At 42.2% G+C, this 27,609-nt stretch overlaps 1 protein-coding gene across 2 annotated transcripts in view; it reads left to right on the plus strand.

Moving 5' to 3' along the window:
* The window catches only part of IGHMBP2 (immunoglobulin mu DNA binding protein 2), a 112,956-nt gene that overhangs the window by 58,897 nt on the left and 26,450 nt on the right, over nucleotides 1-27,609 (plus strand). For both annotated transcript variants that reach the window (XM_075325328.1, XM_075325327.1), the window contains exons 9-12: nucleotides 10,495-10,677; nucleotides 14,562-14,680; nucleotides 26,630-26,724; nucleotides 26,951-27,074. In XM_075325328.1, coding sequence (XP_075181443.1) covers nucleotides 10,495-10,677; nucleotides 14,562-14,680; nucleotides 26,630-26,724; nucleotides 26,951-27,074 — 521 coding nt within the window. The remainder of the gene's footprint in view (nucleotides 1-10,494; nucleotides 10,678-14,561; nucleotides 14,681-26,629; nucleotides 26,725-26,950; nucleotides 27,075-27,609) is intronic.

Genomic DNA, 27,609 nt, shown 5'->3' on the forward strand with positions numbered 1-27,609 from the left:
GCAGCTATCTTTTTAGGGTGGGGCCTAACATTTGCTTATTATTGCAGATGGAGCAGTGGGGGAGGCTCCTTCTGCAGCTATCTTTTTAGGGTGGGGCCTAACATTTGCTTATTGCTGCAGATGGAGCAGTGGGGGGAGGCTCCTTCTGCAGCTAGTATTTACAGGAATTTGAGGAAAGACAATATAACATCAGGGGATCCTTTCAGTTTTTATGTAGTTCATTGTTCTGCTGCTTCATTATTTAATTTTTAGAATTTATTTTATGTTTATTCTTGGTTTTTTTTCTTCTATCTCCTGTCTTTCTATCTCCAGTCGAAGTATTTAGACTTTTGGTTCAGTTTAGCTGCCCTGGATTTTACCATTCACAAAATGACATCTGTATGTACAGTCATGCTTGAAAGTGTTGGCACCCTTGAATTTGTTCTAGAAAATGAAGTATTTCTCCCAGAAAATTATTGCAATTACACGTTTTGTTATAAACATTTGTTTCCTTTTGTGTGTATAAAACAACACAAAAAACAGAGAAAGAAGGAATTTGGACCTAATTTCACACAAAACACCAAAAATGGGCCTGATAAAATTGTTGCCACCTTTCCAAAATTGTGAGTAAACTACTTTGTTTCAAGCATGTAATGGCCATTCAGACTCCCCTGTGTCAAGTAACAGGTGTGGGTAATATGAAAATCACACCTGAAAGCAGATAAAAAGGGGAGAAGTTGACTCAATCTTTGCATTGGAAAACAGAGAGAGAAGAGAACTCTCCAAGGCATTAAGAACCAAAATTGATGAAAGATATCAATAATATCAAGGTTACCGTAATGCTGCCACCAGGGGGAGCCAGAGGTCTGTAGCATAATACACTACACAGAGCAATGAGAACCAGGAAGTGAATTCACAGCGTTCTCATGCATTACCTCAAAGCACAGCTGAGAAGCAGAGCTGCAGAACATGCAAGGAATAGTCACACAGGCTGGGTCAAACACCGTACGGGCAGAAGCAGGACCGGAGGGCCGAGCAAAAGCGGAGTCAAAGTCAGGCCAAGGTCAGTACCGAGGAAGCAACCGAGTGGGGAAATAGGAGAGGGGACAGAGGACAGGAGGGACGACCAGGGGATGGAACACAGACAAGGGCACGGGGGCACAGGAACAGACAGATCAGGATATCACTCACAGGACCAGTAATCACAGGCAAAGCAGTGCTAAGCTTATAGCCAGCACTGGTTCACTGGAAATGCCAGCTTTTAAAGGCATCCAGGGTCTGGAAGTGAGGCTCGAGAGAAGGCTCCGCCCCCTAGCCATGTGGACAGGGAGGCGAACCAAGACAGTTACAAGTCCATCTCCAGAGATCCTGACGTTCCTTTGTTCACGGTGTGTAACCTAATGAAAAAGTTTACAATCCATGTCACTGCAGCTAATCTCCGTGGACGTGGACAGCAGAGAAAAATTGGTGAAAGTTTGCAGCGCAGGATATTGAATAAGCAGCCCCAATCAACTTCCAAGGAAGTTCAAGCTGTCCTGCAGGCTCAGGGAGCATTATTGTCAGCACAAACTATCCGTCCAAATTTGAATGAAATGAAACACTATGGAGGAGTCCTAGGGACACCCCACTGCTGACACAGAGACATAAAATAGCTAGTGTGACCCATGCCTGATTCAGCTGTTACTGAGTCGTTGCTGGTATTCCTTCTCAGGGTTCCCGGTCGTGAGTGGTTAATCCTTGCTGCTTCACTCTGATCTACTATAGCAAGAAGAGAATGGCACTTCCTATATATGCGTCTAGGAGATATTGGGGTGCACTTCAGGTTCCAAAGCTAAACAGTGAGAAGTATACAAGGCACTCCCAAGATGATTTGAAGAAATATTTATTCATGTGCGTAACAAAAATGTTTTCCATCCTATGTGGACCTTCCTCAGTGGTACTATACAGAAATAAATAAATACAAAAGTAAATACAAAATAAATGGTGTACAACAAAGAGGAAAAAAGACCATACAAACAGTGGTAATAAATGACATACATGTGTCAATTATGTATTATTCACAATATTCAAAATGCATATTGGGTCAAAAAAATGGATCAAAAATACAAAAAAAATTAAAAGAATGAATATAAAAAAAAATAAATATATACTAGCTGTACTACCCGGCTTCGCCCGGGTTAATAACTGCTGTTAACAAAATAGAATGTATTAACAAAAATGTATTCTGCACACAAAAACCACAAAACAGATAGAATTGTAATTATTAAAAGGCAAAAACTAAGCTAATAGAAGCATTTCACAACATATATTTCAACCCCACAGATATTCCACAGAGATTTAACATCCTATGACCTCACACATACTGAGAATGTCCTTTGTTGCCTATATTAACCAATCAGAGCTCAGATTAATTAACTGTAGCAAAATAGAAGCTAAGCTGTGATTGGTTGCTATTGGCAGCCTGATAAATCTCCAGGCAACAGAAAGCCCTCCCCCTGACAGTATATATTAGCTCACACATACACATAATAGACAGGTCATGTGACTGACAGCTGCGTATTTCCTATGCGGTACATTTCCTGTTCTTGTAGTTTGGCTGCTTATTAATCAGATTTTTATTTGTGAAGGATAATACCAGACTTGTGTGTGTTTATGGCGATTATGTGGCGAGGTTGGTGTATGTGTGGTGAAATGTGTGCTGAGGGTGGTATATGTGTTCAAGCACGTGGTAGTGTGTGGCGCATTTTGTGTGTGTGTTCATATCCCCGAGTGTGGTGAGTATCCCATGTCGGGGCCCCACCTTAGCAACTGTACGGTATATACTCTTTGGCGCCATCGCTCTCATTCTTTAAGGTCCCCCTTGTTGATATCTGGCAGCTGTCAATTTGCCCTAAACACTTTTCGTTTCAGTTTTTCCCCATTATGTAGATAGGGGCAAAATTGATTGGTAAATTGGAACGCACGGGGTTAAAATGTCGCCTCACAACATAGCACCCGGCGCTGCCCGGGATAGTAACTGTCTCTCTGTTTCTCTCCCATTCTCTGTCTCCCCCTCTGTATATATCTCTCTGTCTCTCTCTCTATCTCTTTCCCTGTCTGTCTCTTTACCTGTCTGTCTCTGACTGTCTCTGTCTCTTTCTCCGTCTGTCTCAATCTCTTTCCCTGTCTGTCTATCTATCTCTTTCCTTGTCTGTCTATCTTTCTCTATTACTTTCCCTGTCTGTCTCTTTCCCTGTCTCTTTCCTTCTCTTTCCCTTTCTGTCTCTTTCCCTCTTTCCCTCTCTCTCTTTCCCTGTGTCTGTCTCTTTACCTGTCTTTGTCTGTCTCTTACCCTGTCTGTCTCTTACCCTGTCTGTCTCTTACCCTGTCTGTCTCTTTCCCTGTCTGTCTCTTTCCCTGTGTCTGTCTCTTTGTCTGTGTCTGTCTTTTTACCTGTCTGTGTCTGTCTCTTAACCTGTATCTCTCTTTCCCTCTCTTTCCCTGCCTGTCTCTTTCCCTGTCAGTCTGTCTCTTTGTCTGTGTCTGTCTCTTTGTGTCTGTCTCTTACCCTGTCTATGTCTGTTTCTTTCCCTGTCTGTATCTGTCTTTTTCCCTGGCTGCATTGTGACACGCCAACATTCCATATAAGGGCGTGGCTGCGCATTCTTCTGAAGTTCTGGTTGCACTGTGGCTCCCAGCTCCATTCGCTTTAATGGAGGCAGGTTTTTTGGCGACTAACTGTAAAGAGTGGGGTTAAAATTTCCCCTCAAAACATAGCCTATGACGCTCTCGGGGTCCAGAAGTGTGAGTGTGCAAAATCTTTTGGCTGTAGCTGCGACGGTGCAGATGCCAATCCCGGACACACACACACACACACACACACACACACACACACACACACACATACACACACACATACACACATTCAGCTTTATTTATTAGATATATATATATATATATATATATATATATATATATATAATATATATATATATATATATATATAAAGAGGCAGGAGAGGAGGATAAAGGAGAAAAAATGAGGGAAAGGAGAAGATAAATGTCAAAAGAAAAGAGTGGAGAAGTGAGTGACATTTTTTTCACTCATTTCTCCACTCTTTTCTTTAGACATTTATCCTCTCCTTTCCCTCATTTTTTTCTCCCTTTAACCTCCTCTCCTGCCTCTTTTATTTACGGTATATATATATATACAGTTAGGTCCAGAAATATTTGGACAGTGACACAAGTTTTGTTATTTTGGCTGTTTACAAAAACATGTTCAGAAATACAATTATATATATAATATGGGCTGAAAGTGCACACTCCCAGCTGCAATATGAGAGTTTTCACATCCAAATCGGAGAAAGGGTTTAGGAATCATAGCTCTGTAATGCATAGCCTCCTCTTTTTCAAGGGACCAAAAGTAATTGGACAAGGGACTCTAAGGGCTGCAATTAACTCTGAAGGCGTCTCCCTCGTTAACCTGTAATCAATGAAGTAGTTAAAAGGTCTGGGGTTTATTACAGGTGTGTGGTTTTGCATTTGGAAGCTGTTGCTATGACCACACAACATGCGGTCTAAGGAACTCTCAATTGAGGTGAAGCAGAACATCCTGAGGCTGAAAAAAAAGAAAAAATCCATCAGAGAGATAGCAGACATGCTTGGAGTAGCAAAATCAACAGTCGGGTACATTCTGAGAAAAAAGGAACTGACTGGTGAGCTTGGGAACTCAAAAAGCCCTGGGCGTCCACGGATGACAACAGTGGTGGATGATCGCCGCATACTTTCTTTGGTGAAGAAGAACCCGTTCACAACATCAACTGAAGTCCAGAACACTCTCAGTGAAGTAGGTGTATCTGTCTCTAAGTCAACAGTAAAGAGATGACTCCATGAAAGTAAATACAAAGGGTTCACATCTAGATGCAAACCATTCATCAATTCCAAAAATAGACAGGCCAGAGTTAAATTTGCTGAAAAACACCTCATGAAGCCAGCTCAGTTCTGGAAAAGTATTCTATGGACAGATGAGACCAAGATCAACCTGTACCAGAATGATGGGAAGAAAAAAGTTTGGAGAAGAAAGGGAACGGCACATGATCCAAGGCACACCTCATCCTCTGTAAAACATGGTGGAGGCAACGTGATGGCATGGGCATGCATGGCTTTCAATGGCACTGGGTCACTTGTGTTTATTGATGACATAACAGCAGACAAGAGTAGCCGGATGAATTCTGAAGTGTACCGGGATATACTTTCAGCCCAGATGCAGCCAAATGCTGCAAAGTTGATCGGATGGCGCTTCATAGTACAGATGGACAATGACCCCAAGCATACAGCCAAAGCTACCCAGGAGTTCATGAGTGCAAAAAAGTGGAACATTCTGCAATGGCCAAGTCAATCACCAGATCTTAACCCAATTGAGCATGCATTTCACTTGCTCAAATCCAGACTTAAGACGGAAAGACCCACAAACAAGCAAGACCTGAAGGCTGCGGCTGTAAAGGCCTGGCAAAGCATTAAGAAGGAGGAAACCCAGCGTTTGGTGATGTCCATGGGTTCCAGACTTAAGGCAGTGATTGCCTCCAAAGGATTCGCAACAAAATATTGAAAATAAAAATATTTTGTTTGGGTTTGGTTTATTTGTCCAATTACTTTTGACCGCCTAAAATGTGGAGTGTTTGTAAAGAAATGTGTACAATTCCTACAATTTCTATCAGATATTTTTGTTCAAACCTTCAAATTAAACGTTACAATCTGCACTTGAATTCTGTTGTAGAGGTTTCATTTCAAATCCAATGTGGTGGCATGCAGAGCCCAACTCGCGAAAATTGTGTCACTGTCCAAATATTTCTGGACCTAACTGTATAGATAGATAGATAGATAGATAATATATATATATATATATATATATATATATATATATATATATATATATATATATATATATATACAGTCATGGCCAAAAGTTTTGAGAATGCTACAAATATTAATTTTTACAAAGTTTACTGCTTAAGTTTTTCTAATGGCAATTTGCATATACTCCAGAATGTTCTAAAGAGTGATCAGCTTGACAGCAATTACTTGCAAAGTCAATATTGGCTAAGAAACTGAACTTTAACCCCCAAAACACATTTCAACATCATTGCATTCCTGCCTTAAAAAGAGCAGCTAACATTGTTTTAGTGATTGTTCCATTAACACAGGTGTGGGTGTTGATGAGGACAGGGCTGGCGATCAATCAGTCATGATTAAGTAAGAATGACACCACTGGACACTTTAAAAGGAGGCTGATGCTTTGTGTCATTGTTTCTCTTCAGTTAACCATGGTTATCTCTAAAGAAACACGTGCAGCCATCATTGCTCTGCACAAAAATGGCCTAACAGGGAAGATTATCGCAGCAATAAAGATTGCACCTCAGTCAACAATCTATCGCATCATCAAGAACTTCAAGGAGAGAGCTTCCATTGTTGCCAAAAAGGCTCCTGGGCGCCCAAGAAGGACCAGCAGACGCCAGGACCATATCTTAAAACTGTTTCAGCTGCGGGATCGGACTACCAGCAGTGCCGAGCTAGCTCAGCAATGGCAGCAGGCTGGTGTGAGTGCTTCTGCACGCACTGTGAGGCGGAGACTGCTTGAGCAAGGCCTGGTTTCAAGGAGGGCAGCAAAGAAGCCACTTCTCTTCAGAAAAAACATCAGGGACCGACTGATATTCTGCAAAAGGTACAGGGAGTGGACTGCTGAGGACTGAGGTAAAGTCATTTTCTCAGATGAATCCCCTTTTCGATTGTTTGGGACATCTGGATAACAGCTTATTAGGAGAAGAACGGGTGAGCGATACCACCAGTCTTGTCTCATGCCAACTGTTAAGTATCCTGAAACGATTCATGTGTGGGGTTGCTTCTCAGCCACGGGAATCGGCTCTCTCACAGTCTTGCCTAAAAACACAGCCATGAATAAAGAATGGTACCAGAATGTCCTCCAAGAGCAACTTCTCCCAACTGTCCAAGAGCAGTTTGGCGCCCAACAATGCCTTTTCCAGCATGATGGAGCACCTTGCCATAAAGCAAAGGTGATCACTAAATGGCTCATGGAACAAAACATAGAGATTTTGGGTCCATGGCCTGGAAACTCCCCAGATCTTAATCCCATTGAGAACTTGTGGGCAATCATCAAGAGACGGGTGAACAAACAAAAACCAACAAATTCTGGCAAAATGCAAGCATTGCTTATGCAAGAATGGACAGCTATCAGTCAGGATTTGGTCCAGAAGTTGAGTGAGAGCATGCCAGGGAGAATTGCAGAGGTCCTGAAGAAGAAGGGTCAACACTGCAAATATTGACTTGCTGCATTAACTCATTCTAACTGTCAATATAACCTTTTGGTACTTCTAATATGATTGCAATTATATTTTTGTATGTGATGTAAACATCAGACAAACACAATTAAAAACCAGAGGGCAACAGATCATGTGAAAATATAATTTTGGTGTCATTCTCAAAACTTTTGTCCATGACTGTATGTATATGTATGTATGTATATGTATATATATATATATATATATATATATATATATATATATATATATATATATTTTATATTCATTCTTTTATTTTTTTTTTTGTATTTTTGATCCATTTTTTGACCCAATATGAATTTTGAATATTGTGAATAATACATAATTGACACATGTATGTCATTTATTACCACTGTTTGTATGGTCTTTTTTTCCTATTTGTTGTACACCATTTATTTTGTATTTATTTTTGTATTTATTTATTTTTGTATAGTGCTACTGAGGAAGGTCCACATAGGACCGAAAACGTTTTTGTTACACACATGAATAAATATTTCTTCAAATCATCTTGGGAGTGCCTTGTATACTTCTCACTCTGATCTACTGGCTGCTATAACCTGGCGCTGCACCTCCTGTGCTTCGCTAGTGATATTGCCAGCTCAGCTGCGTTACGTTCCTTTTAGTGACTTATGTTCTGTCCTGACCTCTGATTCCTCCCTGACCTCATCTGACCTCCATCTGCCCCCTGACCCAATCTGACCTCTGTCTCCTGCCGGACCCGACGTGACCTGCGGCTCCCATCTTGTCCTTGTGTCTTCCTCTGTTTTCCTCCGGTCTCTAGTCCTCTGTTCGTCTGTCTTTTGCCCGACCTCTGACCTGTATCCCCATTCCTGTCCTCGTTCCCATCTTTCCCACACCTGTTTTTTTTACTTCCCAGTTCCTGATCTTTTGGCTATCACCTAACCACTCTTTGCCTTCTGCTGTACCATTCATGAGACCTCTTGTTGCAGACCCAGCTTGCTGACTACTCTACTGCCCTCTAGCGGGCTTTCCAGCTAACTGTTCATTTAGGAGAGCTGCAGTGCTTCTCTTTAGAGCAGCGTTACATTAGTGCAGGCTTGTTTACTATCCTATTGCTCCATATTGGTTGGTCTGCTAACTACTCCCTGAAGCAACACTCCCTGTTTGCTTCAGTGTCTCCAATAGTACAGCTTGACAGCTAGACTGCAGTTTGCCAAAATGTAAGCAAAAAATCCTTCTACGAAAGCGTTGATGAGACCAAGATAGAGCTTTTTGGTAAAGCACATGATTCTACTGTTTACTAAAAAAAAATGAGGACTACAAAGAAAAGAACACAGTGCCTACAGTCAAATATGGTGGGAGAGCAAAGATGTTTTGGGGTGTTTTGCTGCCCTGACACTGGGTGCCTTCACTGTGTGCAAGGAGTCATGAATTCTGAACATTACCAAAGGATATTGAGTGGCAATGTAGTGCCCAGTGTCAGAAAGCTGGGTTTGAATCATAGGTTATGGGTCTTCCAGCAGGACAATGACCTGAGACATACTTCAAGAAGCTCCCAGAAATGGATTGAAACAAAACGCTGGAGAGATCGGAAGTGGCAACTATGAGTCTGGATCTAAATCCCATTGAACATCTGTGTAGAGATCTTAGGCTATGTGCGCACGTTGCGTACAAGCCCTGCAGAAATTTCTGCAGCGATCTGAAGAGCACATGTGCGCTTTAGATCGCTGCAGAAATGTCCGTAGTGAGCGCCGATTCCATGCGCTCTGCCTGCAGCTCCTGCCATAGACAGAGCAGGAGCTGCCGGCAAAGCGCAGGAAAGAAGTGACATGTCACTTCTTTTTGCGCAGCGCTTCGGCAGTAGCCGAAGCGCTGCACTCTTAGACGCCACGTGCGCACGGCCCCTGCACAATCTCCATAGACTATGCAGGGGCCGCAGGACGCATGCAGTTACGCTGCGCTACAAAGCGCAGCGTAACTGCATGTTTTTACGCAACGTGCGCACATAGCCTTACATTGCTGTTGGGAGAAGGCGCCTTCACATATTAGACCCTGGAGCAGTTTGCAAAAGAAGAGTCCAAAATTCCAGGTGAGAGATGTAAGAAGCTTTTTGATGCTTCTAGGAAGTGATTGATTGCAGTTATTAATTCCAAAGGGTGTGCAACCGAATATTAAGTTGAAGGTTCCAACAATTTTGCTTGGTCCATTTGTAAAGCTTTGTGTGAAATTATGTCCAATTTTCCTTTTTTTTTTTTTTTGTTTTTTTTGGTTTTTTTTGTGTTCCAAAACACACAAGATAAATAAATGTGTATAACAAAACGTGTAATTGTGATCACTTTCTGGGAGAAATACTCTATTTTCAAGGTTGCCAACACTCGATCGTGACTATATATACACATATATGCTGTGCACTGTATGTACATATATTTGTATAAGTGAGTACACCCCATTTAAAATATAAGATTTTTAACAATATCTCACTGAACACAAGAACAATTTCCAAAATTTTTACAAGACTTGAGTTTCATAGAACATTTTCTTTTTTAACCCATCTCTATTGAAAGAGAATATGCTTCCATCACTTCATGCGCTTGGTAGACGTGCACTTTTCCAACATGACAATGATTCACAACACACGTTACATTTCCGAAGAACAGGATGAAGATGATTCAGTGGCCAAGTGTCTCCTGATTTGAACTCAACCAAACACCTATGAGACAAGTTGTTATCACTCTCAATGCAGCATCCAGGCTCTAACAGAATTTTTTCTTGACGATTGGAAAAATGTTTCTTATGAAACTCAGAATTTTGGAAGTTGTTCTTGTGTTTACTGAGATATATTAGTCAACAAAGGAGGCAGCTCATCCGATACGGTGACAAAAAGAGTGACTCCACACCAGCTACATGTCAGCTCTATCTGTGGAGCCTTTCTCAAACCTTGAAGGAGGCTCCATAGAGAGCTGAAATATAGGTAATGTGGATGAATAAAGGATACTTATTTTTTTTTCACTATAATGGATGTGCTGCCTCATTTATTTGATTTATATTTTTTTTTGTCTGAAAGACAGGATGGTACCCTTGGAGGAGTTTTGCATCCAACTAGACTGTACTACTACTTTTTGGGATTTCTATCCATATATACTGTATGTAACACCTTGTCTTGCTCCGTGTACATAGATTGCGTATAGTAAAAGCTTTCACTTGTTGTCTGTTATCTACAGGGCTGCAGCTAAGGGTCTGTCCAGGAGTTTAATGGAACGTGTAATAGAGAAGTATGGAGACAGAGTGGTGAAAATGCTGACGGTGCAGTATCGGATGCATGACTGTATAATGCAGTGGGCATCACATGCCCTCTATGGCGGGAAGCTGGAATCACATTCTTCTGTTTCTCAGCATTTACTGAAGTAAGTGAAATGTGAACCTTAGTTATGACCAACTAGAAAGTATAGAAAGCACATACTACAGCCCCAATTCATCATTGCCTTTGCGCCTGTTTTGCTTTTTTCTAGTATTCTGCATTTTACACCCTTTTTTTGTTGCCATTATTTACTTTCTTATGCCTTTTTTAAGTCTATTTTATATGTTGTCACCTGTCATGGCTGTGTCCCATTCTGGAGAGACCTCTGGTGAGTCTGGGACTGTAAGGTCACAACACCTTATTATGCACAGGTTTGCAGCTTGTGTATAACTATCTGCTTTCTTTTGGTGCTGTAGGGTTAAGGACTCTTTGCTTTCTGGCTGTCCTTTTGGAGCCTAAGGGGTACTTCTCACATAGCGAGATCGCTAGTGAGATCGCTGCTAAGTCACAGGTTTTGTGACATACCAGTGACCTCATTAGTGATCTCGCTGTGTGTGACACTAAGCAGCGACCTGGCCCCTGCTGTGAAATCGCTTATCGTTACACACTGTTCTGGTTAACTTTTCGGTCGCCGGGCTCCCGCAGGGCAGCATGCATCGGTGTGTTTGACACCTTACCCAACGACCTCGTTCGCGACTCACGTAGGCGTACATCTTCGTTGTTTTCCGCGCCCTCTCTGTTCTGATTGGTGATCGCTACTGCGTTTGTATTGGCCGCTTCCATCCTCTGTTCTGGCTTATAGATCGCAGTACATTTTAGTGGGCTGAATTCACTTGTCCTGAATTGCGTGTAGCAGCAGATCGTAATACAGACCATTCTGCATCGGTCCTGTAGGATGGACAAGGATTGAGAAGGATGGAAGCGCTATTATGTTGCCTTCTCTAAAGGCAAGGCCGCCCAGTTACAACGTAGTTACGACCACCAATCGGAGCAGAGGGGACGCGGAAAAGGCAATGTACAGTCATGGACAAAAGTTTTGAGAATGACACCAAAATTATATTTTCACATGCTCTGTTGCCCTCTGGTTTTTAATTGTTTGTCTGATGTTTACATCACATACAGAAATATAATTGCAATCATATTATGAGTACCAAAAGGTTCTATTGACAGTGAGAATGACTTAATGCAGCAAGTCAATATTTGCAGTGTTGACCCTTCTTCTTCAGGACCTCTGCAATTCTCCCTGGCATGCTCTCAATCAACTTCTGGACCAAATCCTGACTGATAGCTGTCCATTCTTGCATAAGCAATGCTTGCATTTTGCCAGAATTTGTTGGTTTTTGTTTGTCCACCCGTCTTTTGATGATTGCCCACAAGTTCTCAATGGGATTAAGATCTGGGGAGTTTCCAGGCCATGGACCCAAAATCTCTATGTTTTGTTCCATGAGCCATTTAGTGATCACCTTTGCTTTATGGCAAGGTGCTCCATCATGCTGGAAAAGGCATTGTTGGGCGCCAAACTGCTCTTGGACAGTTGGGAGAAGTTGCTGTTGGAGGACATTCTGGTACCATTCTTTATTCATGGCTGTGTTTTTAGGCAAGACTGTGAGTGAGCCGATTCCCTTGGCTCAGAAGCAACCCCACACATGAATCGTTTCAGGATGCTTAACAGTTGGCATGAGACAAGACTGGTGGTAGCGCTCATCTCTTCTCCTAATAAGCTGTTTTCCAGATGCCCCAAACAATCGAAAAGGGGATTCATCTGAGAACATGACTTTACCCCAGTCCTCAGCAGTCCACTCCCTGTACCTTTTGCAGAATATCAGTCGGTCCCTGATGTTTTTTCTGGAGAGAAGTGGCTTCTTTGCTGCCCTCCTTGAAACCAGGCCTTGCTCAAGCAGTCTCCGCCTCACAGTGCGTGCAGAAGCACTCACACCAGCCTGCTGCCATTGCTGAGCTAGCTCGGCACTGCTGGTAGTCTGATCCTGCAGCTGAAACAGTTTTAAGATACGGTCCTGGCGTTTGCTGGTCCTTCTTGGGCGCCCTGGAGCCTTTTTGGCAACAATGGAAGCTCTCTCCTTGAAGTTCTTGATGATGCGATAGATTGTTGACTGAGGTGCAATCTTTGTAGCTGCGATACTCTTCCCTGTTAGGCCATTTTTGTGCAGAGCAATGCTGGTTGCACGTGTTTCTTTAGAGATAACCATGGTTAACTAAAGAGAAACAATGATACCAAGCACCAGCCTCCTTTTAAAGTGTCCAGTGGTGTCATTCTTAATCATGACTGATTGATCGCCAGCCCTGTCCTCATCAACACCCACACCTGTGTTAATGGAACAATCACTAAAACAATGTTAGCTGCTCCTTTTAAGGCAGGAGTGCAATGATGTTGAAATGTGTTTTGGGGGTTAAAGTTCATTTTCTTAGCCAATATTGACTTTGCAAGTAATTGCTGTTAAGCTGATCACTCTTTATGATATTCTGGAGTATATGCAAATTGCCATTAGAAAAACTTAAGCAGTAGACTTTGTAAAAATTAATATTTGTAGCATTCTCAAAACTTTTGGCCATGACTGTAGATGCACGCCTATGTTACTAATCAAGATTTGAATCGCGCTATGTGACAGGGTCCCAGCGACCACCGTATCGTTGCTGCGTCGTTGGGAAGATCTGACTGTATGACAGCTCACTAGCGACCCTGTAGCGACATACCAGCAATCCTGACCAGGTCGTATTGTGGGCGGAATCGCTGGTACGTCGTTTATTGTGATGGTACCCTTAATCTCAAGTGGAGCTCTTTTGTGACCACTCCTCTTCACTATAAATAGTCATGTGTCTTACTATCTGATGCTAGTTACTGTATAGAATCTCATCATTCTTATGCTGACCACTGTGGAAAGAGCCTGTCTCTGGAAGAAGCTGAAGTGTCGTGACAATTACAAGGGTGGTGTTCAGTTGCTGCATTAGAGGAATTTGGAGTGTTTTCCTTTTGTCTCTGTTTTTCCCCTGTCTGTCACCCTTCCCTTGTAAAACTAGTGCTCTCACCAGCCTTCTCATTAGCCAGGGTGAGTTCAGTGCAAGCGGGGGTCTAGGCACGTGATCGGCAACAGGGGGAAGGAACCATACAGGGACAATAGGGAGTGCAGGGATCAGCCTCAAGTGAATGGCAGGAGGTGACCCCTCTCCTCTCTCTGTAGCACCAGGGCTCACGATTGTATTATATTCCCTGTGTACCCTGTATGTTGCGGGGCTCACCAGGTGTTCCCTTGTACCTGGCAGAATCCTGGTAGTCACTGCGTGATGTTGCCTGTTTTTTATTTAGTTTTCTTCTTTTTGGGAAAAGACATACTCCTTCATTACTTGCTCCTATGTTTTCCTCTAAAATGCTGGAAGGAAAACGTGTGAGGGACTTATTCATTACCTCTATTCCAATTTTCTGTGGTCAAAAAGTTGCAAAATTTTTCACAGGAAGTATTTGCCCCCTAAACATGGGACTTTTTGTTTTTGGTGCCGGCTTTTCACTTTTCTAAAAAGTGAGCAGGGCATAGTGGAAGTGAGGCAACCAATATACTCACATCTGCTCCGGAAAACTGATGTACGTCATAGCTGACATTTGCAGGGAGCTGACATAGAATTATTTTTAGTTTGCTCGTGTGGCCCAAATATATTTGAAAGAAATGCTAGTATTGATAAATTCCCCTGAAATGGGGAGACCAGTCACTCTACTACATTGACGGGCCTCTTCCTTTTTTGTGTATTTGGATAGACCTGTCAATCAGACTGAGCAAGGCTTCAGAAGCCGCCGGGGAGCCACCAAGATGTTCTTCTCCTTCCTTAATTGTTTTCAAATGATACTTTCTCTAAAACACTGCAAAATATTAGAGTAAAGCATAAATGTCAGCCATTGGTCTGATTGCATGAATCACCTGAGAGGTTCCCTTTAAAATATAGTGATCAATAACTGGTTGTATTTTCTGTTCCCAATTTTAGGGGTCTACAAGGAGTGACAATAACAGATGAGACCAGTATTCCATTACTGCTCATCGATACTGCACACTGTGGATTGTTTGAGATAGACATTGAGGATGAGCAGTCCAAGGGCAATCCAGGTAATGCAATCTAGTGCACTATTACTGTTTTCATGTCCTAAGACCTGATGTTTGCAGAATTCTTTATCTATGGCTATACACAATGCATTACACCATTTACTAATATTAGAATTATTTCAATATGCAGAAAAATCCTTTTAACTCCTTCCCAACATTTTCCTTGTTGGTTGCCGGTATATATGGGTCAGCTTCCAGCCAGCAAGTTCTGGGTATGTTATATGGCCAAAACCTGCCACAAATAGTACCATCCAGAGATAGCTCCAGTGGCGGCTGTATAATTCTTTAAACGCTGCTGTCAATCATTGACATTCACGTTTAAAGGGAATCGATGACCAGAGCAAAACTGGTACGTTTTTGCTCCTATTTTATTCCCACAAGCTTTTCTTCTTTTTTTTTTTAAAAAAATCCGTAATACTGTTCCTGAGATATGGGCCTTTTTATTTAGTGCTAATGTTTATGGTCTTGGACAAGGGGACGTGGCTCACCGTGTAATAATGCAGAGCAGCCTAAAGACACACCCCAGAGGGCCCTGTGAGCAACGCCTCTTTGTGAACACCATAAATAGTAGTATCAAATAAAAAGGCCCATATCTTTGGAATCAAGTGGCGGATTTAAAAAGCAAAAAGAAAAGCAGAATACTCAGGGGAGCGAGAATGATATATTAAGAAAAACTTATTATGAGTTTGTGTTGGTGGGTGGGTGACCATATTTGGCATCCATCCACATTTACAGTACATATGGTTCACTCTTCTCCCTCTTTGAAGAAGCCATACGTGGGAACACTCGCTTCTCCGGCGAAACGTACGTTGGTGGTTGTTGGGGGAGCCCGTTCCCTTGCTATTGGACACCCACACTGGTCATTTTTATTGTCCGTCTTATGTGTGCCACTGTCTTTTGTATCTAATAATAACATTTGTTGACACATCTAACTCTCATCCTCCGGTATTTATGCTATTACTATTCCTATACGTTTGTGTTGGTGGGTGGGTGACCATATTTGGCATCCATCCACATTTACAGTACATATGGTTCCTAGGAGGTTTGTGTTTCTAATCTTTGGAATCAAGTGGCGGATTTAAAAAGCAAAACGAAAAGCAGACTACTTAGGGGAACAACGAGAATAAAATAATAAGAAAAATTAATTAGGTTAATCCTGGTGACAGGTCCTCTTTAAGTCACAAAATCCTTCTGGCGTGCCAACTTTTTGGCAGGTAATTGTACTAGATCGTTACATTTACCATCATTCAAACAACCTTACGTTCAAGTCTCCATTGGAGAAAATTAAAAAGAGAGAAAAGTACTGAAAAAAAACATTTAAAAACATTAAAATACCCCACTATTTCCCAGTGAAAACTAACAAAATGAAAACAGAAAATATGGTATTGTAGTATTGTAGTGTGACCATTTTGGCAAGGTCTGATCAGTGAAAATATAAAATGACTTAACCCATACTGTAAACACTAAAGTAATAAAGAATTGAATATACGTTTGTTTTGTTAACAAGCTATTCTCCCAAAATGCAATAAAACCTATCAAAATATATGCACCCCGATATATTCGAATGAAAACTACAGCTCAGCATGTAAAAAAACCCTCAGATAGTTTGATCGATGCAAAAATGTAGAAGTTCCAGTTCTCAGAAAAATAGCAACACAAATTTACGAAAATAAATATAAACCTGTAAATTCTAAGCAAAAAACTGTACAAGTTTAAAAAAGCCACAATTTTTCTGACATTTGGAATCATATCTTCAGGTTATTTATACCACAGAATGAACACCATAAAACAAAACCTAAAAAAAAATAGCTTTTTTTTTCACCATTACATACCACTTGAATAATTTTTTGCCCATTTTTCAGTGCATTATATAGTAAAACTAGCTGTATTACCTGGCGTTGCCTGGGATAGTAACTGTTTCTCTTTCTCTCTCCCTCTCTCTATCTTTGTCTCTATCTGTGTGTGTCTCTCTCTGTCTGTCTGTCTCTCTCTGTTTGTCTCTGTATCTGTCTGTCTCTGTCTGTCTCTATCTGTGTATTTTCCTCTCTCTGTCTGTCTCTCTGTCTCTTTCCCTGTCTGTCTCTATCTGTCTCTCTCTATCTCTCTGTCTGTCTGTGTCTGTCTGGCTCTGTGCGTCTGTCTCTTTCCCTGTCTGCCTCTTTCCCTGTCTATCTCTTTCCCTCTCTCTCTTTCCTTGTTTGTCTCTTTCCCTGTCTGTCTCTTTTTCCTTGTCTCTTTCCTGTCTGTCTCTTTCCCTGTCTGTCTCTTTCCCTGTCTGTCTCTTTCCCTATCTGTCTATCCACAGAAACCATATTACCTCACACATAAGCTTCTTATACTAAGAATGTTCTTCGTTCCTATAGCAACCAATCAAAGCTCCTAATAATGACTTGTGGCTCCCAGCTCCATTGACTGTAATGGAGGCAAGATTTTTGCTGAATAACTGTAAAGCATGGAGTTAAATTTTCCTGTCAAAACATAGTCCATGATATTCCCTGAGTCACATGGAGTGTCTGTGCAAAATTTCGTGACGGTGCGGATTCCTTTAGCAGACATGCACACATAAACTCATACATACACTCAGCTTATATATTAGATAAGCAATGTAATTCAAAATTGCATCTTGTCCTGCAAAAAAAAACAAACAAGCCGCCATACTGCTATGTTGATGGAATTATAGAAAAAGTTATCACTCTTTGAAGAACGGGAGGAAAAGACAAAAGTGCATAAACTTATTGTGTTAAAGGGGATGTCCAGTACTTTTATATTTGTGTCCTATCCTTTGGTTAGTAAAAAGACTGATGGCACTTCCTAACATGCAAATGTGAGTATAGGAATATGAACATTCATTACTGCAAAGAAAATGCATATAAATATTGAGAGACTTAGCATATAAAAAAGGCCTGTTTTATATGAGCCCAACAGCCAATGTCAAGGCATATTTCTTATGTTGGGTCCCTATCTTCTCTATAGGCTGCTTTACATGCTTCAATTTATCGTGTGATCGCATTTGCGATCGCACCCGCCCCCATCATTTGTGCGGCACGGGCAATTTCTTGCCTGTTTTGCACAATCCTATAACCCCCCGTCACACGTACTTACCTCCCAAACGACCTCGCTGTGGGCGGCGAACATCCACTTCCTGAAGGGGGAGGGACGTTCGGCGTCATAGTGACGTGACACAGCGGCCAGCCAATAGATGCGGAGGGGCGGAGATGAGCGTGACGTAACACCCCGCCCACCTCTTGCCTTCCGAATATCACTAACGATGCCGGAAGTGCATCAATTACGACGTGACCCTGCCGACATCTCGTTAGATATATCGTAGCGTGTAAAGCCCGCTTTAGGCCTCTCTTTGGGTTAAAAAACCTCCAATTTATGGGTGGATAATGCTAATCAAGATAATCAAGAATTAGGCTGGAAACACATTTACGTGTGTAAAATTGGTCCGACTTGCCTGAAAAAAACTCGGCCAATTTTAGTTCACATTAGGTCAGTGTGCAATGCAAGTGCGATGCTTTTTTTTTTAATTATTTAATGACTAGCAGAGAGTGTGTAATGCGTGTTTGATGCGTATGGGATCCCTTTTTTCTATGTTATCTGCCATTCAGCAGAGCTGAATAGTCGCTGACAGCAGACACAGATAGAGCCGCACGATCAGAATGAAGTCGGATGAACTTCACCCGACTTCATTGTCATCCTGCGGCTCTGTCTGTGTGTCGCGTCCTGATTAGCGGTCACCCGTTAAGGACTCACCGGTGACCGCTAATCCCCTGAGTGACTGAAGTGAGCAGCGCGATTAGCGCTGCCGTCACTCAGGCTACCCGCGGCTAGCTGGATCCTCCACCCGAGACCGCAACTCACCTGTGACTTCATCACTGTCACTCGGGCGACTTGCTGTCACAGGTGGAGGATCCAGCGGTGGCCGCGAGTAACCTCAGTGACAGCACAGCTGATCGCGCTACTCACCTCAGTTGCTGCGTGGAGCTGGCAGGAGCGGCGGGGTTCTTCTGCAGCTCCTGTCACCTTCATGTAGCAGAGCTGGAAGCGACGCAGGACCTTCATGGATTACGCCGGAGCTGGAGGGGTTTTTGGGGCTTAATAAAGTGGTGAACGAGGGTATTTGTTCCTGTTTATTATTGCAAATAAAGGATTTTTTCACTGTGTGTGTTTATTAACTTTAAATTACCGGTTAATAATTGGGGGTGTCTCATAGACGCCTGCAATGATTAATCTAGGACTTAGTGGCAGCTATGGGCTGCTGCCATTAACTCCTTATTACCCCGTTTGCCAACGCACCAGGGCAAAATGGGAAGAGCCGGATACAGTCCCAGAACTGTCGCATCTAATGGATGCGGCAATTCTGGACGGCTGCTGGCTGTTATTGTTAGGCTGGGGGGGCTCCTCATAACGTGGGGCTCCCCATCTTGAGAATACCAGCCTTCAGCAGTGTGGCTTTACCCTGGCTGTTATTAAAATGGGGGGGGAACCTACTTCCTAATGGAAAATCACCGGGTCCAGATGGTCTGACATATTTTTACTACAAGGCATTTGCGGATTAACTCACCCCTTATTTAGTTAAATTACTTAATAGCTTCCTCACGGGCTCCCCTATACCCACAAGTATGTTACATTCTTATTTTACGCTTATACCCAAACCGGGGAAAGATGCTATGGAAGGTGCCAATTATAGGCCCATAGCACTCCTTAATGCTGATTTGAAAATTTTTACTAAACTACTGGCTCTACGTCTTTCGGTCCTGCTCCCTCACCTAATACACAAAGACCAGTTGAGTTTTGTCCCATGTAGGCAAGGGGGGACAACACCAGGAAGATTATTGACTTAGTAGAAGTTGTTAATAAGACTGAGAGTGAAGCACTCCTTCTTAGTTTGGATGCAGAGAAGGCGTTTGACCGTCTGGGGTGGCCATTCATGTTCGAAACATTGCATAATTTTGGAATCTCAGGTGCATTTATCACTGCCCTGAAAAGTTTATATTCATGCCCCTCAGCATCGGTCAAGCTTCCTTATGCCACATCTCAACCCTTTCAAATACACAGTGGCACTCATCAGGGATGCCCTTTGTCCCCCCTTCTCTTTGTTGTGTGTATTGAGCCATTGGCTGCTGCTATTCGCATTGACCCTAATATACGTGGAGTAATGGTGAGAGACAAGGAGTTTAAGCTATCCTTATATGCGGATGACGTCCTATTGATTTTGTCCCAACCACATACCACCCTCCCGAATTTGCATTCCTTATTATTACAATTTGGAAGGCTGTCAGGGTATAAGGTCAACCAGAGCAAAACGGAAGCCCTGCCTATTAACCCCTTCACGACCATGGACGGATCTTTCCGTCATGGATCGTGTCCCGGTAAGCCCCGCCCCCTGCCGCGGGCAGGCGGCGTGGATCGGCACACATATCAGCTGTTTTCAACAGCTGACATGTGTGCCTATATGTTCCGAGTGGAATCGCATTCCACCCGGAACATTAACCCCTTAGATCTCGCTGCCAAAGTCTGGCAGCGAGATCTATATGCGCGTGGCCATCTTTTTTACTTACCGCCGCCCCCTCCGGACGTCACGTGAGTGATCACGTGACGTTCGGTGGTTGCCATCGTAGCACAGGGTCATGTGATGACGCCTGGTGCTACGAAGTTTCACTTTCATTCTTCCTCGGCACGGAGCAGAGGAAGAAAGAAAGTGACTATTTCTGCTGTTTACAGCGGTATAGCTGTGAACAGCAGATAGTGATCAGCAATCGGATTGCTGATCGCTATAGCCCCCTAGGGGGACTAGTAAAATAAAATAAAAAAAGTAAAAAAAAAGTTTTAAAAAATTAAAAAAAAACAAAAAACCTAAAAGTTCAAATCACCCCCCTTTCCCCCCATTGAAAATTAAAGGGTTAAAAAATAAATAAATATACACATATTTGGTATCGCCGCGTTCAGAAATGCCCGATCTATCAAAATATAAAATCAATTAATCTGATTGGTAAACGGCGTAGTGGCAAAAAAATTCCAAACGCCAAAATTACGTTTTTTGGTCACCGCAAGTTTTACGCAAAATGCAATAACAGGCGATCAAAACGTAGCATCTGCGCAAAAATGCTACCATTAGAAACATCAGCTCGAGACGCAAAAAATAAGCCGTCACTGAGCCATAGATCCCAAAAAATAAGAACGCTACGTGTTTCGGATAATGGCGCAAAACGTGCGCCACTTTTATTGGACAAACTTGTGAATTTTTTTTAACCCCTTAGATACAAGTAAACCTATACATGTTTAGTGTCTACAAACTCGCACCGACCTCAGGTATCATACCCACACATCAGTTTTACCATATAGTGAACACCGTGAATAAAACATCCCAAAAACTATTGTGCCATCACACTTTTTTTGCAATTTTTCCACACTTGGAATTTTTTTGCTGCTTTCCAGTACACCATATGGTAAAACTTATGATTTCATTTAAACGTACAACTTGTCCCGCAAAAAACAAGCCCTCATATGGCAAGATTGATGGAAAAATAAAAAAGTTACGGCTCTCGGAAGAAGGGGAGCAAAAAACAAAAACGCAAAAACGGAAAGTGCCCCGGGGCTGAAGGGGTTAATATTCCACAGGGGCGAGTTTCCTCCTTAAGGAAAACTACTATTATAAATGGAAAAATATATCCTTGACATACCTGGGGATACAACTAACATCTAAATATACGCTATTATACCAGCAAAACTATCCTAGTTTATTTACTGAGATAAAAAGGCTCCTGCTCAATTGGAACAAGCTCCCATTCTCTCTGTTTGGTAGAATCTCTGCAGTCAAAATGTCTGTCCTGCCGAAGCTACTTTACCTATTTGAGACCCTTCCGATGTGTGTACCATACAAAGAGTTACGCAACATTCAGTCTGTTATACTTCAATTTGTTTGGGCCCACACGAGACATAGAATTAAGAAAGCGACTTTGTTTGACAGTAAACTGAGAGGAGGCCTGGGGGTCCCTGATATTACTAAGTACTATTGGGCACTACACTTACGTCACATCCCTGCATGGTCTAATCGCTGTGCCTTCTCTAGATGGATGGAAATAGAGAAGTTATGGCTCGCCCCAATACATCCCAACTCCTATCTCTGGGGCACCTCATCTAACAAGCCTGACCCACATACCCTGGGCCCTATAGCCTTCACGAAGAGGATATGGGACTGTTGTGTCAAAAAGTTTCCACTTAAATCTGAACACTCTCCTTTGATTTCCTTTCTTTTTAATCCCAAAATGCCAGACGGTATGCAGGGTACAGCGACTAAAACGTGGTTTGACAGGAAACTCTTTTGCTTTGCTGACATAGTAGACACACACTCTAGAGTCCTTCTCCCCTACGCCACCATTGCTGCTAAATTTAATCTCCCTGGCAATTCCCAATATCGGTATTTACAAGTTAGACACCTGATGCACTCCCTTTTTACCTCCTTAGAAGTCTCCACCCCTACACGTTTTGAGAGATTGTGCAGAGCTGGGGTCTCTACTAAAGGCCTCATCTCAGATATATATCGTATTTTAATTACCCCCTGCCCAGAAGATAAGCCAGATCATACATATATGAGGAAATGGGAAGATTTCCTTGGTGAGACCATTCCCCTGTGTATGTGGAAACGGATCTGGGATACTGCCTCTAAGACATCCTCATGCTATTTCTATAAGGAAAATCAGTATAAATTACTCAGGTATTGGTATCACACCCCATGACTACTACATAAACTAAACCCAGCTATACCTGACAATTGTTGGAGGTGTGGAGCTACAGGAGTCGTCATACCACACATATTCTGGGTATGCCCCATTATCCAGTGCTTCTGGAGGTTGGTGCAATCCCTTATATATAAAGTAACTGGCCTTCGGGTTCCCCTGGATCCTAAATTCTATCTATTAAATATACCACTTGTTCAGCTGGGGAAAAGAGTGAAGCGGTTACTATTACACATGACCACAGCAGCTAGATGTCTGATTGCCCGTAACTGGAGATCGGCCCATCCACCCTCACTTACAGATCTCCATTCTCGGATCCAAGATGTGAGAAGGATGGAGTATCTGTCTGCCTTGTCAAATAATACAGTAGATCATTTTGAGAGTGTTTTGTCACTCTGGGACACTTATTGGGCCAATAAAGAATAATAGTGAGGTATGGTCTTGATGGAAGCCTGATATATTCACCCTCCCCACTCCATCCCCCCCCCCTTCCTTAAACTTCCCTGTCTAGTCTTGTATTGTTTGTCTTGTCACATCCCCTGTTTTTATTGAATGAGTGGATAATAAGATAGGTATACCGATTTTTGGTTTACAGTTATTGCTCACATGCTTGTGAGACATACCTATGCATCCATGTACTTTTTCCGTGTCTGTTAAAAAAATTAATAAAACATTATAAAAAGAAAAAAATGGGGGGAACCACATGCCGTTTTTTTTTGTTTTTTTTTAATTATTTATTTATTTATTTTAATGCATGATAGAGACCCGCCCACCGGCAGCTGTGATTGGTAGCAGTGAGACAGCTGTCACTCATCTTGGGGGCGTGTCTGACTGCAACCAATCATAGGCGCCGGTCGGCGGGTAAAGCAGGGAATACGAGATTGAATAATGAGCGGCCGGCTTTTTCAAAAGAGGAGAAACCGCCGGAGCAGTGTGAACGCCGTACAGCGCCGCGCTGATGATCGGGGATCGGTGAGTATGAGGGGGGGAAAGGAATAGACCGACATGGACAGAGAGAGAGAGACCGACCGACAGACCAACCGACAGAGAGAGAATAGAGCCGAGAGGGAGAGACCGACTGACAGAGAGAGTGACCGACATTATAAGACCTCACTCATTTCCAGTGCTTTGTGACACATGCGATAAATGTATTTAGAAAAACCGATGTCACTAAGATGGTGTTGGTTCCGGTCCGTGTGACATCCTTTTTTTTCACACTCCCATAGAGTTGCATTGGAGAGACTCGCACGAGAAACTCCTCAAATAGCAGCATGCTGCAATTTTTTTTCTCAGTCCAATTTGGAGTGAGAAAAAAATCGCAGATGAGAGCTGATTCATTGAATAACGTGTCCGAGTGCAATGTGAGATTTTCTCGCATTGCACTACTGCGAGAAACTCGCAAGTGAGAAGCTGGCCTTAAAATCGCCTAAGGCTGAACAGCAGGAGTGCTCAATCAGAAGGCATGACCCTGTAATCTAAGAAAAAAGACTGATGGCACTTCGCAACATGCAAGTGTGAACAGGTACATTATGAATATGAGATATATTATAACAAATTAACAGAAAGTTGCTCTCTGAAATGCTAAAATATGTTAACAATGAATATAGGAATATAAACATGCATTACTGCCAAGAAAATACATAAAAATTGAGATACTTTGCATCCAAAGAAGGCTAGTTTTATGTAAGCCCAACAGCCAATGTCAAGATCATGTATCAGTTCACATTTGCTTGTTAGGAAGTACCATCAGTCTTTTTCCTTAGACTATGGGGTCATGCCTTCTGATTGAGCACTCCTCCTCAGCCTTAGGCAATTTTAATTCTTTATTAGCAGTTACATTAACACTTAAATATAAGGAGGATATCCCCACCAGCCCTTATGCACATGTAACCTCTACGATTGAATAAATCGGAACCTGCACAAGCAAGCTCTGGTGAGTGCCTGATTTTTTTCTCTGCCACTCCAAAGTTACATTAACATTACCTGTGCATAAATTGGAGGGTTTTTTAACTCAAAAGAGGCATTAAGTTAGCTTTACACGTTATGAGATCGCTAAAGCGATCTCGTTGGGGTCATGGAATTTGTGACGCACATCTGGCCGCTTTAGCGATGTCGTTGCGTGTGACACCTATGGGCGATTTTTGAATCGTCGCAAAAATATTCAAAATCGCTCATCGGGGACATGGGGGTCCCTTCCCAATTATCGTTGCTGCTGCAGTAACGATGTTGTTTGTCGTTCCTGCGGCAGCACACATCGCTATGTGTGACGCCGCTGGAACGACAAACATCTCCTTACCTGCAGCCACCAGAAAAGGAGGAAGGAAGGAGGTGGGCGGCATGTTCTGGTCGCTCATCTCCTCCCCTCCTTTTCTATTGGGCGGCGGTTCAGTGACTCTACTGTGACGTCACTGTGACGCTGAATGAACTCCCCCCTTAGAAAGGAGGGGTTTCCCGGTCACAGCGACGTCACTGTACAGGTATGTGCATGTGACGCTGCCGTAGCGATAATGTTCGCTACGGCAGCGATTACCACATATCGTTACAACGACGGGAGCGGGTGCTATCGCGCTCGACATCGCTAGCAATTGCTAGTGATGTCGTAGCGTGTAAAGCGGCCCTTAGAAAAGATAGGGACCTAACATAAGAAATACACCTTGTTGTTGGCTGTTGGGCTCACATAGAACTGTTTTTTTTTATTTGCTAAGTATCTCAATTTTTATATGTATTTTCTTCATATTCCTGTTAACTATCCTTAGGTTGGTCATCAAGAGAAGATTGGTGGGTGTCCTACTGAGTTTCTGTTAGCCAAATGTAGACAGTACGTAGAGTAGATCACCACAGCTACATACAATGTTTATTGGCTGCTGCATGTCAAGTCCTATTTTTTTTAACAAATAACAGAAACCGCAATTTTCTGAAACAATGTCAGTATTTGCAATGCTCCACTAAGTTGTGAGAGTTATCCAGATTTTAAGCTTTGTGTAGATGCCGGCTGTTTTATTGCACTTTGTACCATGGAGTTTATTGACAGAACACAGCCTGTAATTTGATGGACAGGAATTGGAAATTTCCCTAGAGGCATTTCTGTATGGTTAGAACCCTCCTGCAGTTATAGTCGGCATAAGCAGAACATTGTTTCAGACCATTCCTATTTCCAAAAAAATACAGTTTGTACTCTGAAATGCTAAACTATGAAAACTATAAATGTGTGACTATAGACCTGCATTACTGCTAAGGGAAATCTAAGAAAAATGAGATATTTAGCATATAGAAATGGCCATTTGTATATCTGCCCAGTTGCCACTTCACGGCATATCTCGTAACTGGGTCCCTAACGCTATGCTGAAGCCTCTCTCTGGGTTAAAAAACCTCCTGTGTATGGGCCAGTAGGAACCTGCTATATAGGATAAGATTACTAGTGGCAAGTGGAGGAGGGGTGCACGGTCAGAAGGTATGACCCTCTTCATATAGACAGAAAGACTAATGTCACTCACCAAACTAAAGTGTGAACAGGTGCATAACTGAACATGACATAAATTACAAAAAAAGACAGTTTGCACACTGATAATGCTAAAGTATGAAAACTATGAATGTGTGAATATAGACATGCATTACTGCTAAGGGAAATCTAAGAAAATGAGATATTTAGCATATATGCCATGACATGGCAACTGGGCAGATATACAAATGGCCATTTCTATATGCTAAATATCTAATTTTTCTTAGATTTCCCTTAGCAGTAATGCAGGTCTATATTCACACATTCATAGGTTTCATACTTGAGCATTATCAGAGTGCAAACTGTCTTTTTTGTATTTTATGTCATGTTCAGTTATGCACCTGTTCACACTTCAGTTTGGTGAGTGCCGTCAGTCTTTTTGTTTACATTCCTATTTCCAATACACTTTGTGGTCCTGTTACTATGTCCCTTATAAATAAAATATAACGAGGTGTAACGAGGTGCAACGTACAATCTCCTGATGGAAAACTGATGTCTATACTGGTCGATCCACCAGTATTTTGTGCGTAATTTAAACTCCATTCTGAAGGATATTAGAATTTCTCATTCAAAACATTTCGCCTTTTACATGATAAAAATGAATTATTTTGCCCCTTCTCTGGCGGGAGATGTAGTATAATGGACATTTAGCAAAATTCTGAGGTTTCATTTACTTGCAAATCTTCTTAGCGCTGCCTTTGTTCCTACCAGGTGAGGTACGTCTGGTGGATTTACACGTCCAGGCTCTGACCAGCGCTGGTGTGAAAGCCCATGATATTGCGGTCATAGCACCGTACAATCTTCAGGTGAGCAGGCATGTCCCCAGGGGCCCTTATGGTGTCCGCACCCACAGCCATGTCTTTATCTCCTGTGTGTCCTGATCTGTAAGATCAGATCTTACTGACATGGGAAATGAATGTGCTGACTACTAGTAAAGCCGGGGATGTATGTATGGGGGACGTCCGAGTACATGGAAGGGTACATTTTTCTGTTTATTGTATAGAATGACATATTCCCATGTCGTGTTTCCAGGTGGATTTGCTCAGACAGTGTCTCCGGCAGAGACATCCAGACCTGGAAATTAAATCTGTGGATGGCTTTCAAGGAAGAGAGAAAGAAGCCGTTATATTATCCTTTGTCAGATCCAACGCCAAAGGTCAGTGATTGGAACATAACGGACTAAAGCCGGTCTTATATGGGACAGGTTTTACTACAGTCAAGCAATTCTGCAGCATCTCAATGTATTGTACCATTGCTTTTGGTTTTTTTTTTTAAGACAGTCATTAGACTTTGAGTAGTGTAAATACTTTTTGACTCATTCAACAAATGTTTTAAACCATGGATCAGATTTCCAGAAGTCAAAAGCAATTCTCTTAAAGGGAATGTGTCACCACTTTGACCTTTTTAAACTGTTAATATGGGCAGACAGATTATAGAATGCTGAAATAATCCATATTTTTATGTCTCATACCAGATGTCTTGTTGGAGAAAACTCCTCTTTTATCACATTTTATATAATGAGTTCTTCCAGGCTGTGGGGCGGATGCTGCCTGAAAGATAACTCCGCCTCCAAAGATTATTTTAAATAAAAGGGGCGTTAACAGTGTGAGACAATGACTGATACAGAACAGGATAAATAAAATGTGACTTCTTGCAAACTCATTTCTTGCAGCTCTCTCAGCTCTGCTGTA

This window comes from Anomaloglossus baeobatrachus, chromosome 10 (genome assembly GCF_048569485.1).
Source record: "Anomaloglossus baeobatrachus isolate aAnoBae1 chromosome 10, aAnoBae1.hap1, whole genome shotgun sequence".
Classification (NCBI taxonomy): domain Eukaryota; kingdom Metazoa; phylum Chordata; class Amphibia; order Anura; family Aromobatidae; genus Anomaloglossus; species Anomaloglossus baeobatrachus.